Source organism: Mustela nivalis, assembly GCF_964662115.1.
Source record: "Mustela nivalis genome assembly, chromosome: 13".
Taxonomy (NCBI): Eukaryota; Metazoa; Chordata; class Mammalia; order Carnivora; family Mustelidae; genus Mustela; species Mustela nivalis.
Window position 1 is genome coordinate 85,504,185 of NC_139032.1, and position 16,403 is coordinate 85,520,587.

The 16,403-nt window shown below is 47.7% G+C and overlaps 1 protein-coding gene across 4 annotated transcripts in view; it reads left to right on the forward strand.

Annotated features, from left to right (window-relative positions):
- GARNL3 (GTPase activating Rap/RanGAP domain like 3) overlaps positions 1-16,403 on the forward strand; it is a 144,915-nt gene that overhangs the window by 5,818 nt on the left and 122,694 nt on the right. For all 4 annotated transcript variants that reach the window (XM_082695611.1, XM_082695612.1, XM_082695615.1 and 1 more), the window contains exon 2: positions 10,066-10,236. In XM_082695611.1, coding sequence (XP_082551737.1) covers positions 10,094-10,236 — 143 coding nt within the window. In that variant the 5' untranslated portion in view covers positions 10,066-10,093. The remainder of the gene's footprint in view (positions 1-10,065; positions 10,237-16,403) is intronic.

Below are 16,403 nucleotides of genomic sequence, written 5' to 3' on the forward strand. Positions count from 1 at the left end.
AGCGCGGGGCTTCAGGTGTGGCCCCTGGACCAGCAGCATCCACTAGCTCGAGATGCAAATTCCTGAGCCCAGCCCCAAGTGTCCTGAATCAGAATCTCTGGGGACAGGGCTCAGGAAACTGTGTTTGGAAACCAGGGCGCTCTCGTCTCATACAGTGGTCCTCAGTCCTCACATAGAGAATCACCAGGAGGGATTCTGAAAAAGGTCCTCGGACCTCACCCCCACAGATTCTGCTTCGCTAGGTGGTGGCGGGTCTATGAATTATATTTCTAACAAGCTTACAGTACTGCCGGCCCAGGGACAGACTTTGAAAACCACCCCACTAGGGCAACGCAGGCATCTTTCCTATAACAGCCCTCCCAGCTGGTCACCTTCTGCTTATTACGTCTAAGGTCAAGGAGCCCATACTGTAAGCCTCTTTGTTATTGGGCAACCTCTGTTGCCTTTCCCTAACAGCCCAGTCAAAGTCTGCCTCGTTATGCTGACCACCCATCATTCATGATTCTGCTTTGACAGCTGCTTGCAGCAACAGTGCCTGGGGTGGTGATGTCAGGTGAAAAGCGGGGGCTCGGACTGTGGGGCACAGACTCGATGGTCAAGCGGTTCTTATTCCTGGCATCCAGTTGTGATCATCGAGCAGTTCTTGAGCTGTGAGCGGGACCAGTAAGCCTCACATCTTTTCTGATTGGTGCCTGACCAGTTGTTAATACCCTTTAAGATTATCAAGGTCAGTGAATGACGAGCAGAGAAAAAGGATTGGTTCACGGAATTTGCAAAATCGTGGAGTAGACCAAGCAAGCTCTGGGAGGGGGTAAATCCAGGTGTTCCGATTACGTCATCTGGAGGCTTTCTTCATCTTCTGGTGGACTTTGTTTTCAAGGTCTTTCCTCCTGGAGGCAAAGAAAGTTAACTGTTTCAGGCTTACTTTGTTTCAGCGTATGATCCCAGCAGCAAGACCCTGCCTCTCTCTCAGTATTTCCAGAGCACGTTTCCCACGCTTGACATTCATTGGCTCTCTTGGATTGTACGCTCATCCGTGAACCAGTCTTTTCGGCTAGAGGGGGGTAAAACATACTCCTTTGGCTGAGCTGTAGGGTCAAGTGCCCAACGGGGAACGGGGAGACTGGATCACTTCCATCTGTAGACACCAAGAGGCAGTGACAGCCCAAAGGAAAAACCGCAGTGCTATTACCAGAAGAAGTGGAATGGATACTGGGTTAGGCACCCCCCACCCCAGAAAAGTGCCATTACATCTGGGAAGCATTCCAAACTACATACCCAGATGCCACCCCAGAGTTCCAACACTAGGTTTTCTGTATATATATATACATATATATATATATGTATATATATATATTTTAGTTCTCATTGTAAAAGGCTACCTTAGTTGAGCGTTTAAAGTATGCTTACTAAGTTTAGCCACAGTGGGTGCAGAGCCCCACAGAGACGGGATTTTGAATCACAAATAGAAAACATATTTTCTGCTTTCTTAAATACTGCTTCCTACATAGTGGCTTCCTTGTTAGTAATGCATATAACCTACACCTTGTGAGAACAAATTTGGTGCCAAGACAAATGCTTGCTTGTTCCTGAACATGACTTTTGAGGCCAAGATGGGATCCAAAAAGAACAATTATCCATTATGCATTGCGCTGCCTTCTTCTTCCTTGTGTTTGTCCTGACTTTCAGATTCTTGGATTTTTTTTTCTTTTTCTCCAGGAGACTCTTGTCCCCCCGCCAGGTAGTTTTGTAAACAATTATTTTAATGTGGACTGTTTTCATGTTCTTCATTTCTTTATATTATATAGTTATTCTTCTTGTCTATGCTGGGCCTTTAAGTATTTAATCACAAATAAATCTGCTGCTGTCAGTTTTCTTTTGGAAAAACAGCAGTCTTCCTGGGAAGGATTATTAAGAGCTGTCTTGTATTAGGCTGACATAATGGGCTCTTAGGGCCAACAGAAGAAAATTAATTTTCATATTATGTCTGTTCTCCTAAGAGAAGGGAAAAAACAACTTTTATTATTCACCAAGAGTTTAAGTTAATACAAACCAGCTTCCCTTCTCAGAGGAAGACAATAGTCAAATTCGTTTTGCTTTAGGAGGTTAATATGAGAAATTATGTTTGGTTTCTGGTTTCCAGAGCTGAAGATCTGAACAGAGATGGAGGCCAACAAACAATGCTGTTAGAAAATGATAAGAAATTTGGCCTGGACAGTGAGACTCACTGCTGGTTTTCCTGTGGGGGGAAAAATTCTAAAGCAGCACATGCAAGCGTAGAGGTGTGGGAAAATAGGAGCCACGCATCTGCTTGTCTCTAGAACTGGAGTCTTAGAGGACAGGAAGCGAATGGGAGCCAGCAACGAGGTGCCGCTGCCCAGGGAGGTTTTGGTTAAAGGCTCTCCTGTAGGATTGCTTGTAAAAGTTAAAAAAAACAAAAAAAAAAAGTCCATTGGGAGCATATCAATACAATACTAGTAATTTGTTACCAAAATGATTAAAAAGATAGATAGCAATCTCTGTTCTCTGACTTGAAAAGATATTTAGGATGCTCATATGTGTTAAATGAAAAGGACCAGGTGGCTTCTGGTGATAACAAGTGTGTAGAATTACAAATAGAATTTTAAATTTTTCTAGTAGCTGTATCTTTTTTTTTTTTTTTTTTTAAGTGAGCTCCACGCCCAATGTGGGGCTTGAACTCATGACTTGGAGATCCAGAGTCGCATGTTCTACTGACTGAGCCAGCCAGGTACCCCCTCTATGAGCCGTAACTTAAAAAGTAAAAAGAAACCGGTGAAATTAATTTTAATAATTTATTTTGCTTAACTCAATATATCTAAAATGTGACCATTTTAACATGTAATCAGTATTAAAAATAAGGAAGATAATTTACTTCTTCTTTCGGTACTTTCTTTGAATTCTAGCTGGTGCATATTTTATACTCGCAGCACCTCAGTTCAGACTAGCCGTATGTTAAGTCCTCAGTAGCCATGTGTGGCTGTGGCTCCCGCAGCGGACTGTGCAGAGATGGAGTTCAGGTAGGAAGTTTTTGAAAGAGCGCATCGAAGTTTTTGTTTGTCCCATAGTGTGACTGTGAATCATTGTGAAATAGGGAAAGAAAAAAATTGTGGGGAAGAAAAAGATACCAGGAGACTTTAGGGAAAAGAAATCACTTAGGTTTATTAGGAAGGACGGCTATGATTTGATGGACTTTTATTAACTGTTTCACATAAATCCCAAGTAAGATTTAGACTTTGAGGGGTGCCTGGGTGGCTCAGTGGGCTAAAGCCTCTGCCTTTGGCTCAGATCATGACCCCGGGGTCCTGGGATCGAGCCCGCATCAAGCCCCTCATCAGGCTCTCTGCTCAGCAGGGAGCCTGCTTCCCCCTCCCTCTCTGCCTGCCTCTCTGCCTGCTTGTGATCTCTGTCTGTCAAATAAATAGAATCTTTTAAAAAAATAAATAAATAATTTTTTAAAAAGATTTAGACTTTGAGACTTAAATGGGAAAACATTGTGTCATGGATACATGATGTAATTAATTTTTTTTTTTTAATTTTGGGGAAATCAAGATAAATTAACAGTTTAAGGACAAAAAAAACCAGGCCTGGTTTTCTGTGTCAAATTCTACTGATAGGTCAAACAAGAAGAACTTAAACTTGGGTTTAGCATCAAGGGCTCCTCGGTGGCCTTTTGACAAGAGCTGTTTCTTTGGAACAGTGAGGAGGAAAGTCTCACTGGCCGGACTTCAAGAGATAAAGGAAAGGGGACTGGAAACCGTCTAGTCAGCTCTTCTTAGGAGCAGGGGGGCTGTGAGTCAAAAACTTGTTGGTTTTATTTGGTTTTGATTTGGGGTTTTCCACTTTTGTTTTATAAAGATGTTTATATCCAGTGGGAATGATCCAGTAAAGAGGAAAGATTTCAGCAGGGGAAGGAGAGGTATTACTTGAAAAAGAGAAAAATGACAGAGGATATAATAGCTGCTTGCCCATATTTGAAAGTGTGTCAGATGAAAAGGAACCTGGCCCACTCCACTCTGCGTATGGCCCTGGGCTCGACCTGAAATCACGGTGGGTATGAAGGATAATCAGACAGACTGGGCTCCGCACATGAAAGCACATTCCGGCAGTCGGCGCAGCGCATGCCAGCATGGCTTCCTTCGAGACGCAGTAACATTTCTATTACCGGAGATGTGAAAGCATCTCTAGGTTAGACCAGTACTTCTCCACTCTTTTGTGTTTCGCGCACACTTCTGGAGACCAGAGCTTTTGGCGGCACACTTGAAAAGGTACAAAGCCGCGTTAAGCTGGGCAGTGCCGGCCAGAGCATAATGGTCCCCCGCTCCTGCAGTGACCCGAGAAGCATCCCCAATTAGCGCCCGTTCTTTGGGTTGTCCTTTGGCACGTCTTTGCTGTTTGAGCAGAAACACTTAGTGCCACAAGCAAGCTCGCTTTTGTATTCAAAAGGCAAGATTTCCACATATTCCAGAAAAGTACATAGCCTCTGGTTCTTGCCCTTGGAGGATGTGCCCACCGTTGCATACCCACCAGAACAAAATCCCGCCCCACTGTGTGCTCCACACAGGGTCCCATGAGCTGTTAAGCTGAAAATCCAGTCTGGCAAAGATCGCTCTAAGACTAGCAGTCAGGAATCAGTTGCTTACCACAGAACCACTCTACCTAGTATAAGCAGAATGAAATTTAGTAGTGACATAGGAAATTAAGTGCTTATAAAGCAGACTCTAGTCTGAGCCCCCCAGGAATGACTCCTAGGCCCCAGAAACCACCATGGTCTGCCAGGACCGAGAAGGCTACCATCTCTACCAGAAGCTGATGGGGCAAGAAGCTGCCAGCCCCTGAGTTGACCGCAGAGCCACACTGCCAGCTCTGCCTTGATCCCAAAGCTGCCACTGCAGCTCCAGAAAGCCATGGAATCAAGAAGTCACTGACTCCGGAACCACCACAGCTCCGTCACGACCTACAGGAGAAAGACGGCGCCCCGCATCCTCTTTGTGAATCCACCAGGCTTCGTTCTGAGCGAGAGGCTCTCGTGGGCGCGTCTGATGTGCGGAATCTTGATTCATCTCCAGAACCCTAAACTGCAAAGAAGGATAGAGCCTTGACGTTTTAGCTTTCTAACTTTTGTGCCCTGGAATGGGGCTGAAAAGGCCTTCTGCAGTGTCTGCCACAGACAGCATCTTTCCCCAATCATGGGAAAAATAAGCTAGACACATTGATCAAAAGTCAGTAGCATGCTGGTGAAGGTTCCTGTCCAGAGGTAAAAACGAGAAATCAGGCCACAGCTCGGTGCTTGAAGCGCACTGTACGTATCAGCGAGTCTATAGTGAGCACAGATGGGACTTAGGACATACGTATTTTTGGTGACGGGGAAGAAAAGTGTCTTTAGAAGGCCTGCTAGCCGGTAAGTATTTTCCAGTGTCAGGGCCGTAGCTTAGCCTGGATTGATGTTTTGCAGATGGACTGTCTTTGCTCCATGCACTTGTCACAGTCCTCACAAAGTAGCTGCCTGTCAGTGACAGGCAAAGAAATAGAGCAAGTCCCGCCGCGGTCTGACTCAAGCCACCAGTGACCTCATTCAAGAGCCGCCAAAACAGTCTGACATCATCTCCCTTTTCCAAATGACTATTTCCCTCCCAGTTTGGCGCTCACACAGTCACTCACTCGGCAGCCATCGAGCACTTCTGTGTGCCAGGCACTGGGGATACACTGTGACTAGGACAAGTGGGGTTCCTGCTCTCCTGGAGCGAACATTCTAGTGGACGGAGGAGACAAGGTATCCGCAAACAAATGCATAACATTTGGGGACAGAGCGAATCTGCCTTCTGGTGCCCCGAGCTCTGCTCCCGTGGCCGCGGAGCTGGTTTGAAGAAAGGTGAGAATGATGATTTGCACTTGGTTTAAGGTTGCTTTCAGCCAACAGTCAGAGCACGGACCAACGCACAAGGTCAAGAATGCAGGGGAGTGGATGTGGCTCCCAGAAGGTGTCCGGGTTCCTAAGGGGATTTCAGCAGAAGCTCTGCAGCAGAAGGCGCTTGTACCAGGGGCCTATTGGCCCCTTGGAAGGAGTGAGACCTGAGACCTTGTAGCCTTTCATCTCTGATACGTGTCAAAAATCTTCTGGTCTGTCCTTTTCATCTGCCTTTTGCAAACCTTTTTTCATAGGTCCTGTGCTAGTTTATTCCCGCATGTTCCTTCTGGAATTGAAGCAGTTCTGTCTAGGTCTAGGTTTCCCCTTTAACGACATGGGCAGATTCACCCTGACCCCCCCATCCCTGGTCATCTGAGCAATGGGGAAGCTTCTCTTTCGGAGCTGGAGCTAGAGGACCGGCCCGGACGCTCCTCGGGAAGCGGGAAGGGTCCAGAGACAAGTGGGAATGTGCCATCTGTTCTTCCTCTCTCCTCAGACTTTCCCTCCCATCTGCCAGGCTCCTGTGCCTGTGGAGCTTACGGGCCCATGGCAGGACTCACATCGAATTTCCAACCCCTGCTCCTACCCTCCACTTCAGAGCAAACAGGCCCCTCCAAAAACAGCCTGGGTGATTTCCCAAGCATCTTCTTCTGGTGGGACTCAAATGTCCCTTTGGCTAGTATCTTTCAAGAGAGTCAAATGATTCCTAGGGTTCACTTTTTCCTCTCGCCTTCACCCTTTCCTCAGATTAGGCCAGCCCTTGTTATTAGCACACTGGGCCAGCGGAAATAAAAAAGAGAGAGAGAGAGAAGAAGAAACAGCTTCTTCCCAGTCTAGCTCCTGCTTCCAGCCTTCATTCCTCCAAACCAGGTGTTGTCAGGCCTTTCGAGCATTCTTGCCCATGTCCCTCGTCCGGGGGTCGGGTGCCTGGGACTCAGAGATCGCTTCCATTTTGTCCTACACGGATTATACACAGCAGACCCTCAGAGCGTGGAGTTGAGCCATTCTCTTCTTTCAGCAAGTTTCTTCTATATACTGAGCCATTTTTGCTCATCTCCACGGGTTCCAAGGAGTTTTGCCAATGAACACGTGCTCTGCCATCCTTCCAAGAAGTTTCTCAGCTGCTAGATATATCCAGCAGTGAGACCGCAAAGCTAAAATGTCAGGAGATGAAGAGGCACATACATTTTTGAAAATTGGGAAGGTAAGACTAAGAAAACCTAACAAGTGAATAAAAAGATTAAAACTCATCTGTGAGTTTTAATCTGTGATGGGACAGAATCAGAAGAGCTAGAAAATGAAGTTCAAGAATTAGCCGAAAGGATGGAAAAGAATGAAACTTCACAAGTAAAGTTATGGCAAAAGATAGATTTAGGTATGTTTAAACAGACCTTTTTTTTTTTTTTTTTAAGATTTTATTTATTTATTTGACAGAGAGAGAGATCACAAGTAGGCAGAGAGGCAGGAGGGGGCCGGGAGGAGAAACAGGCTCCCCACCGAGCAAGGAGCCCGATGCAGGGCTCCATCCCAGGACCCCGGGATCATGACCTGAGCCTAAGGCAGTAGCCTAACACACCGAGCCACCCAGGCGCCCCTGTTTAACCAAACTTTTAAAGATTCAAGGGCTGGAGAATCACGTGCTAAGACAATGAAATAACCTAAGTATTTAAAGATTAAAATAAGCGAAAAGGTGAAATGTAAGCAATACATAAGGTTCTCTCTCGTTCTAGAGTTGTACCTGTAGGGGTGCCCAGTTGGCTCAGTCAGAAGAGCACGTGATTCGGTCTCGAGGCCCAGGTGGGGTGTAGAGATTACCTAAATAAAACTTAAAAAAAAAAAAAAAAGTTGTACCTGTAGTGACTGATGTACAGAGATGTTTAAGACTATGTTTAGGTAGGAAAGCAGGTCATGGAATGTCATGCTGTCTCTAGACGTAGGTCACACGGAGCGTCACAGATAGGTAGGGAACGGAGCGCTGGGGAGCGCACCGCTGTGTTAACGGGAGGTAGGAAGGCAGCGGAGGTCGGGATGCTGGGGGTCCCATCAGATCCCCCCCAGGTCCTCTCACCATTTCTGGCTGCCTCTCCCTTCCCCTCTTCGGTGCGCTTTGGCTCAGGCACCCACGCCAGCCCTCATGCCCCTGCAGTTGCTCTGGGTATATGTGTACTAGGGGGTTCGCCCCCCAACCCCACCATGGCACTCCACGCCTTGGCTCGGGCTGTGTGCCTGGAGAGACACTGTCCAACATATAAAGCAAGCTATGTGGGTGATTTTACATTTCCTAGTAGCCGCATTAAAATTAATTCTAATTTCCTTAGACTTTTATCTTCAACATGTAATCGATATAGAAATTCTGAATGAAATGTTCTAAATCTTTTTTCACGTGTATTAAATCTTGGAAATCAGCGTGTATTTTCATGTTTCCACACCTCTCTCTGCCCACATATGCGTTGTTTATTGTCATAGGTGGCCACTCAGGACAGCTCAGCTCACCCAAACCGGAGCTGCCCCCCAGGGGACTCTGCCTGCAAAGAAACCATACATCCCCACTCTGCTTCCTCCACTCCCTTATGGCTTTTTTTTTTTTTTTAGGAGCACTTTCTTAATAATTTTTTTGCATGTATTGTGGTTGTTGTTAGGAGTAGTAGTAATTTTTTAAAAATCTAGAAGGTTAAAAGGAAACAAAAAGTTATCTCTAACCCAGAAGCCCTGCTTTGTGGTTGGTTTGTTGATTGCCAGGGCAGCCGCAAACTCTAGGGAGCCTGGATTTCAGAACACTTGGGGGGGGGGTGTCCACAAAGTAGAGAACAACTGATAACACCCCAGGAACCTGGCTTCTTGCCATCGGTCAGGTGTGGAAAGCTTGAGCCTTTGTGGTCGATCCAGTTGCTGCTGAGATCAGTAGCCTCAAGCCATCCTAGGGTGAGATGATCTGGGAAGTCTGGCTCAGGTATGCGGCACGGGGCTTCCCGGGCCCACAGCAGACCACGGGGGGAACGTTGGGTCAGGCTCAAAGAGGAAGGGCAGACGGGCCTGGCAACAGAGAACTTTTTTCATTTGGAACATGCCCGCAGCCTAGCTCAGAAGACAGTAGCAGCTGGGGAGTGGGCGGAGACTCCCTTCCCTTGGCACCCAGCTCGGAGGCGGGATGGTGGTTCCCTCCGCAGGTGCCACCTCCTCCGGGATCACACCGCTTGAGCTGGTCCTTACGAAGAAGGCATTCTAAGGAGTCCCTTTTGACCAAAGTGCCTTCAAAGATGGCTTTCGATTTCTGTTTTTGCATTTGCAAGGAACTGGATTTAGTTTGTTCATTTGTCTGGCACTGGAGGCAGAGTGGGGGGGGGGGCGGTGAGGGAAGAAGGGGGGGGGGGCTGCTTATTGGCTCAGAAAATAATTCCAGTCCAGAGCTGAGATACCTGCATGTTCCCAACGAAGCAGCCCCTTCATCCCAGAACCACCTCTGCCACCTTCCTCACTGTGTCCTCAGAGAAAGGAGAAGGCAGGTTGCCGGAACACATTTCTCAGTTTATTCTCACAGGCAGCTCATTTACTTATCCTCCAGGCCTTTGCTGCTTGCATACTGTATGTGCCATTGGTCTCGAAGGGTCGATTTGGTCCTTTCTGTCTATAGTGTCGTTGCCAGTGTAGGCCCTTTTAATGGCTTTTCTTGCATATTTTAATTGGAAATAAGGAGAGAAATCCACGCACCCTTGGACTCACATAGTGATGGAGGTGCCCCCTCTAGCTCATCTCCAGAAGCACTCCCGAGAGAACTGTCTCTTGCTGAATGAGTGTTGCCGTCCTGAATGAGTCTATGATGGCTTGAGTGCTCAATGGTCCTCTTTTTACCTTGGACCCCTCTCACTTGACTTTGTGGATGACATCGTTCAGTACAGAGGGAGAGGACAGGATGGCTCGGGCCCCAGGGACACACGTCTTCCTTCCCCACAGCATGCACGGGTACCGCTCTACGCAGTCTCGGGGGAGGGGGCGTCCAGGTCTTGGAAGGGCCTTGGCTTTGCTCCTCCCGACTTCCTCATGGGGCTGGCCTCGAGGTAGGAGTGCCAGCATCGGCCGGTGACTGGCCGGCCATCCGTCTTCTCTGCTCTCAGTGCCTCTCCCACCTCCTTCTGCTGCAGCTCGGCGCCTCAGCCTCCAGGCCCACCGATGGATCCGCTGAGCAAGGGGTCCTGTCGGAGTCAGATGGCGCAAACCCTTCTATGGAAAGCCAAGTCGTCTTTGTCCTTCGGCATCCAGCCTCTGCAGTCATGGCCAACAGAAGACCCTGAAGTAGAGTCCCAGGTCAACCTGTAAGTAAGTAGAAGAAACATCATCTTTTGGGGCCCATGTTCAGTCTATCCTGAAATCCCTTTGTGCTCAGGAAGAAAATACTTTTTACTTTATCAGGGAGAATGGGGAGGGGAGAGGGCAGTGAATGTTTGGTTCAGAGATTTCCTTTCTGTTCTCCATGATCCCTTCCTCGTGTATTTCTTTATTTGCTTGGCAGTAGTCATGGAGCCCCACTCTGGCCAGGCCCTGTGTCAGGCATGGTGAGCACAATAGATTCATTTCCTGTCTTCAGGGCATTTGCAGCTCATGGGACAGATAGCCCTTCATCAAAGAATCACGCAAATGCATACTAACAAATCGTGACAAGTGCTATGAAATGTGTTGCCTTGATTCAATAAACATTGAGAGAATGCCTTCTGTGCGCCAGCAGCATCTTGGGGATATAAGAGAACAAGGGAGTGTACTTACCCTCGAATAACAAATCCTATCTACAAGGGGAAAAAATCCAATATTATTTAGAGGAAGTGATAATAATAAGGATAGTATAACTAATAGGGACTCAAGTCCCATAAGGTGGTAACCGCGTTTCCTGTTTACTCCTGACTCCTCGGGCCTTTGTTATGATGTACAAAAATATCTGCTGGATGAATGAATAAATGAATGAAGACCATACGAAACAGGGAGCTTAGTTCCCCAGGGAAGCAACTAGGTGCAAAAATATGATGGACTTATGAACAAATGAGATGCCTCATCGATTCAATGTGACAAATATTGCTGTACCCAGTGCTTCTGTGAAACTAGTTCATAGCTGGAGGCTATGATCACCTGAGAGGATCACCTGACAGCCCCCCGCATTCTGATTCAGTGGCTCTGAAGGTGGTAAATGGACTCTTTCGTGTATTTGCCTTCACGGAACTTATGGCCTATCCAGGGAGATAGGTCACCAAATAACTCCAGTCCTGCTTGAAAAGAACCCAGTATCAAGTGCTTCAGCAGTAAGTTCTCTGCTGGAGCGCAGGAAAGGAAAGGGGTAACAGCCAAGATCAGCCTGGTAGGATAAGCTGTAGCCAGGACAGGAGCAGGGGAAGAGACCACTTGAAACAGGGAACTGCAGAGCTAAGGCTAAGATCCATGAAAAGTGTGTTTCAGCAGCACCGACAGGTGTAAACCAGTGGTTCTCAACACTGACTGCACGTGAGAATCAACCCCGGGAGCTTTAAGAACAAGGGAGCTGCGTCATTCCTCCAAGATTCCAGGTTCTGGGGTGAGACACAAACACCAGGCCCTTATAAAGCTCCCCAGGTGATTCTCACATGCCGCAAAGCTGAGAAACGCTGCTTTCCCGAAGGTGACCCGGGGTAAATAAATACAGAAGTTAGAAGCAGCACCTACGCCTTGCCAAGGGGGTCTGAACTTTCCAACTCAGGCAGTGGAGGGCTTTGATAGCCTTTATGATATGAAGAGATGATGCAGTTTAAAAAGTACAAGGTTCAGGGGCGCCTGGGTGGCTCAGTGGGTTAAGCCTCTGCCTTCAGCTCAGGTCATGATCTCAGGGTCCTGGGATCGAGCCCCGCATTGGGCTCTCTGATCAGTAGGGAGCCTGCTTCCCCCTCTCTCTGCCTGCCTCTCTACTTGTGATCTCTCTCTCTGTCAAATAAATAAATAAAATCTTTTTAAAAAAATGCACAAGGTTCAAATCGTTTCGAAAAATTCATGATTGCCAGTTCCGTCGTGGATTCTTGGAGGGCTTTTCAGAGTGACCACCGCACCTTCCATAAATGGCCCTTTAATGAGAATAGGAGATTTAATCTGAAACTGAAACCTAAAATTTCAGTAAATACTGAATTATCTGGGCAGAATGATCCTGTCGCTGGCCAAGAAGGGCAGTAAGACAGGGGCGCCATCCACCGAGGGTGAGAGGATGACCCTTTGCAGTCCTCCCGAGCTCCCAGCGGGAGCTGCTCCACACTAGGCACTTCTGGTGCCGCCTCTTTCCTAAACTACAATTCCCACAGTGCTCTGCGCTCATGGCGCAGTCTGCGGGAGAGCCTATGAGATGCAGGGGAAGCAACCAAATTGGCATCTGGAAGGCCCTATTGGTAAGTTGTCTGGTTAAGGGTGGGCCCAGGCTGTGGTGATTGGCAGCCGCCCGGCTGGCTGGGCTGCAGAGAGAAGGGGTTAGTGAACCGAGTCCGGATCGAGGACTGGACCCCAGCCAGACTCAGGGGCCGGACTTGAAACTGATTTTACCAGGAGTCTGATGTTGGATTCCCTCTGGAAAACGGGCTAGAAAGATGTATCTGCAAGAACCGCTGCCGCTCTGTAGGCCGCTCATTCATTCATTAACTCATTCATTCAGCAATATTTATTGATCTCCTGTGTACCAGGCACGTGTGCAAAAATTCTAAATGCGTTTTCTCATTTGGTTTTCATGAAAAACCCGATGAGGTGGCTACTGTTAGCTCCATTTTACAGATAAGGGAACTGAAGTCCAGAAGGGTTGAGACATGTCCAAGACAGCCTGTAAGTGACAGAGCAGGGATTTTGAACCTAGATTTGTCTAGCTCCAGTGCAGATCTGCTAACCTCAGGGTGCTCAGCCATGCAATCAGGAGCAAAGTGTTAATGCAGTGTAGGCATCCACAAGGCTTCTTGGTATGTGTGTGTGTGTGTGTGTGTGTGTGTGTGTGTGTGTGTATGCATACGTGTTCAAGTGAAGAATATAATAACAGTATCTTGCGGGACACCAATCTGGACAGATTCTGATATCAGACAATTCACTGAGCATCTGTGTGCTCTGCTGAACCCTTGCTAGGCACTGGGGATGCTGAGAAAGCCTCTCCTTCGAGATGAAGGGGGCTGAGGAAAGTGCTGTTCCCTAGGGCAGTGCCAGGAGATTTCCCAGTGGAGGCATTACCCAAGGAATAGAGCTTTACCAGGCAGCGGTGGGAGAGGACTTCCCAGACAGAGGTGACCATATGTGCAAAGGCCAGCAGCATCAAAGCACTCTGTTTAGAGAACTGTGAACAGTCTCCTTTGGCCAGTGCTGCTTGAGGAGGGGTGGGTGGTGAGCCTGGGAAGGTAGACAGAAGCCTACTTAACCACTGGGGAGTGGGAGGCCTTAACCACCCACTAAGAAGTTTGCTTTTGAGTCTGCAGGCTGGGCCATAGCATGATCAGATTTGCTAATTGGAAAAATAACTGGTGTCAGAGGGCAGCTGAGTTGCCGCAGGATAAGGCTGGTGGCAGGAGACCCTATTAGAGTGGCCAGCAAAGAGATACAAGCGTTCTAATGAGTGGCAAGAACCACGGGGATTGATTCAAGAGATATTAGCGAGGAAGATTATAGTGGAACATGTGTGGGAGGTGGGGTGAGTAAGTGACCCTCGGAGTTTTGACGTGGGCAGCTGAGTGGTTGGTCTTGCCATTAATGAGTGGGCCCTGAGATGAGACAGTGCAAAGTCCAAGATAGAATAAGACAAAGGTCATTAGATAAATGCCATCAGTGCCTAAAAGGGGTCCAGTTACATCTCTGGGGCAAAAGATGCTTAGGAAAGTCTTTTCAGAGATGATAACATGAAGTGGACCTTGAAAAAGGAGAGCCTCCCTTTCTTTTCATTTTCGGGACTACCTTTTAACAGGCAGAGATGGGGAGGAGGATGTTCTAGATGGCCAGATTTTGGTTTGCCTCTCATGTGGGGCAGTAGTAGGAAGTCTGGAAGTCAGATTGAGGGGCATGTTGTAAAAGATGTTGTACTTAATCCCTGGGCCATGGGGACCCTCCGAGTGTTGTATGAGATGCCCAAGTGTTGGTTTGAGCCCTGCTTTGGCTAAGTTAACTTCACAGCTGCATACAGCAACAAGGCTAGGAGCCAGAGAAGAGATGGACCAGGCTGCATCTTCTTGGTTATAAGTTAAATAAATCCAACTCAAAGTAGTTCAGGCCAAAAAAAGGAGACTGCCTGGGTTCACGTAACCAAACTAAGGAAAGGAGCAGATCTGGCCTCAGGGATGGCTGGATCCGAGGACACAAGGGCGGCGAGGCCAGTCCATTTCTCTCTCACTCCCACGTCCTCCGAATCCTTAGCCCTGCTTCTCTGCTGGCCTCCTTCTCTCCTACTGTCCATGAGTTGTCACCATGTAACGAGTGACATCTCAGGGAGCACGAAACTTGAGAGGAAAAATCTTTCCCATTCATTAGGAGAACCATGGGGAACGTCTGGGCCACGCGTCCACACCTGGTTTTGTGAGTGAGTAGGCTGGTTCTTGTTTGCCCTGGTGAGCAGAGCAGCCTTGGAGAAGAAACGGTGTCAGGAGGTAGGAGAACAGGATTCAGATGGGTCATGGAAGCCACTGGAGAGATTTCAAGATGTGGAGTGTTCTGTAACTGATCACAAAAATAACTTAGGAAGTTTTTTTTAAAAAAAAATAGGGCTCATGGAACCTATTTGTTCGGAATCCCTTGTGGTGGGATGCAGGCGGCTGGCTCATGGTCTGGTGCAACCAGAGCTCTGCAGAGGGAGCTGCAGTCCGACAACCGAATGTGCTGATCAGACAGGTGTGGAGCACGTGTGACAAGAAGGCCATTTCCCTTGGGGGGCGCGGCAGGCGGGAGGCCGAGCTCAAGACTGCAGAGTCTTCTTCCAGAGTCACTTCTCCAGACTCATAACCTTGTTTCGGCACCATTACCAACCGGAAATGTGGTAACATTTCTTCTGCGATGTGTTCAGTACATTAGGGGAAAACTCAGAAGCGCTCTTAGAAAGATGGTTTTTAGGGCCATTCTGCCTTAAATGGACTTCAGGTGGAAGGGGAAGGAAGAAAGTTTGAAAAGTTTTTAACACCCTCTGAATTATCTGCTAATTCTCTTTTACTCTGATTCGTGACAATATACTAGCAAAAAGTTGGATATCTTACAACGGTTAATTCAGACTTCATTTCCCTCATGAGGCTGAGTTGGCAGTCGTTTACTTTTTGATCTTTTGAGGAAAGTTGGCATGTATTTGGAAGCGTTTGTCTTCAAGGGATCATACAAATATCAGGCAGTTTTGTAATTGGACATTTTAAAAACAGCTTCCAAAGTCCTTGAAAAAACCTAGTTTGTTCCTGAATGAAGGGCCACTTAAACTTAAAACACAGGGCTAGAAAGTAAGCTTTTTGGTCTCCAGCTGAGGGAATTTCTGTTCCCCTGTCCTCTGGCTCCGCTTGCATGGAGGAAGGGGTTGGACCGCTGACTTGTCCCTCTCTCCTGTCCCCTCTCACCCTTGGGATGTGGTTGCGCACAGAGCTTGGGTGTTATCTCCCGTCTTGTTTCCATCTGGAAGAACACACCCGAGTCCTCTGGAGACAGGCGTAGAGGCCTGCCTGCCTCAGTCTCCCCTGTTGGAGCTCGACGGTCCTGAGACAGCAGCTCCCCTGACAACCATCCAGGCAAATAGCCCTTAAGTGGCCTCTTCCACGCTCTGACCAGGAGGGCTGGGGGACTGACACGAAGCCCCTTTGGCCATCAGGCTCAGCCACATTTGCCAGGGAGCTTCTGACAGGGAGGCAGTTGATACTTGATTTCCATTTGCCTGACTCTTGTCCCTAAGTTTTAACCGATTCCAAACACGGAGAAGAGAGCGTTCTGGTTTACGGATAAGCTCCCACAGCTCCCACGATGGTGAGACAGGCAAGGATCAGTGAGGGTCTGGTTTAGTTTACTTTGCTTATTCTTCCCGGTCTTAACGGAGCATGGGGCACATAGAAAATGCTCATGAAATACTTGTTTGGCATCAAGTTTGAAGGGTGATAGAGCAGAGGTGCCAGCTAGGAGGCTTCTGTCTGCAGTGACGAGGGTCTGACAAACTCAAAGAACATGGAAGCGGAGAAGAGAGGGGCCTCGAGGGACTGGTTGACACCGTGGAATTCTATGCGCGCCCACGGGTGCAAACTGACAGACAAGCCTGGGTGCTGCGGCAGTGTTGGCAGGAGCAGAAGATTGAAAACCATTACCTAAAGGGAGTCAGTTAAATAAAATATGATGCATCCACTCAGTGGAGTGCTTTGTGGCCATAAGAAACAATACTGGAGCTTTTCAGGTACTGATCTGGAAAGATCCAAGATACACTAAATGAAAAAATAACAAAAGCAAGGAGTAGAATTGTGTATTGCATGCTACTGTTTGGGGAAAAGGGAAAAGGAAATTT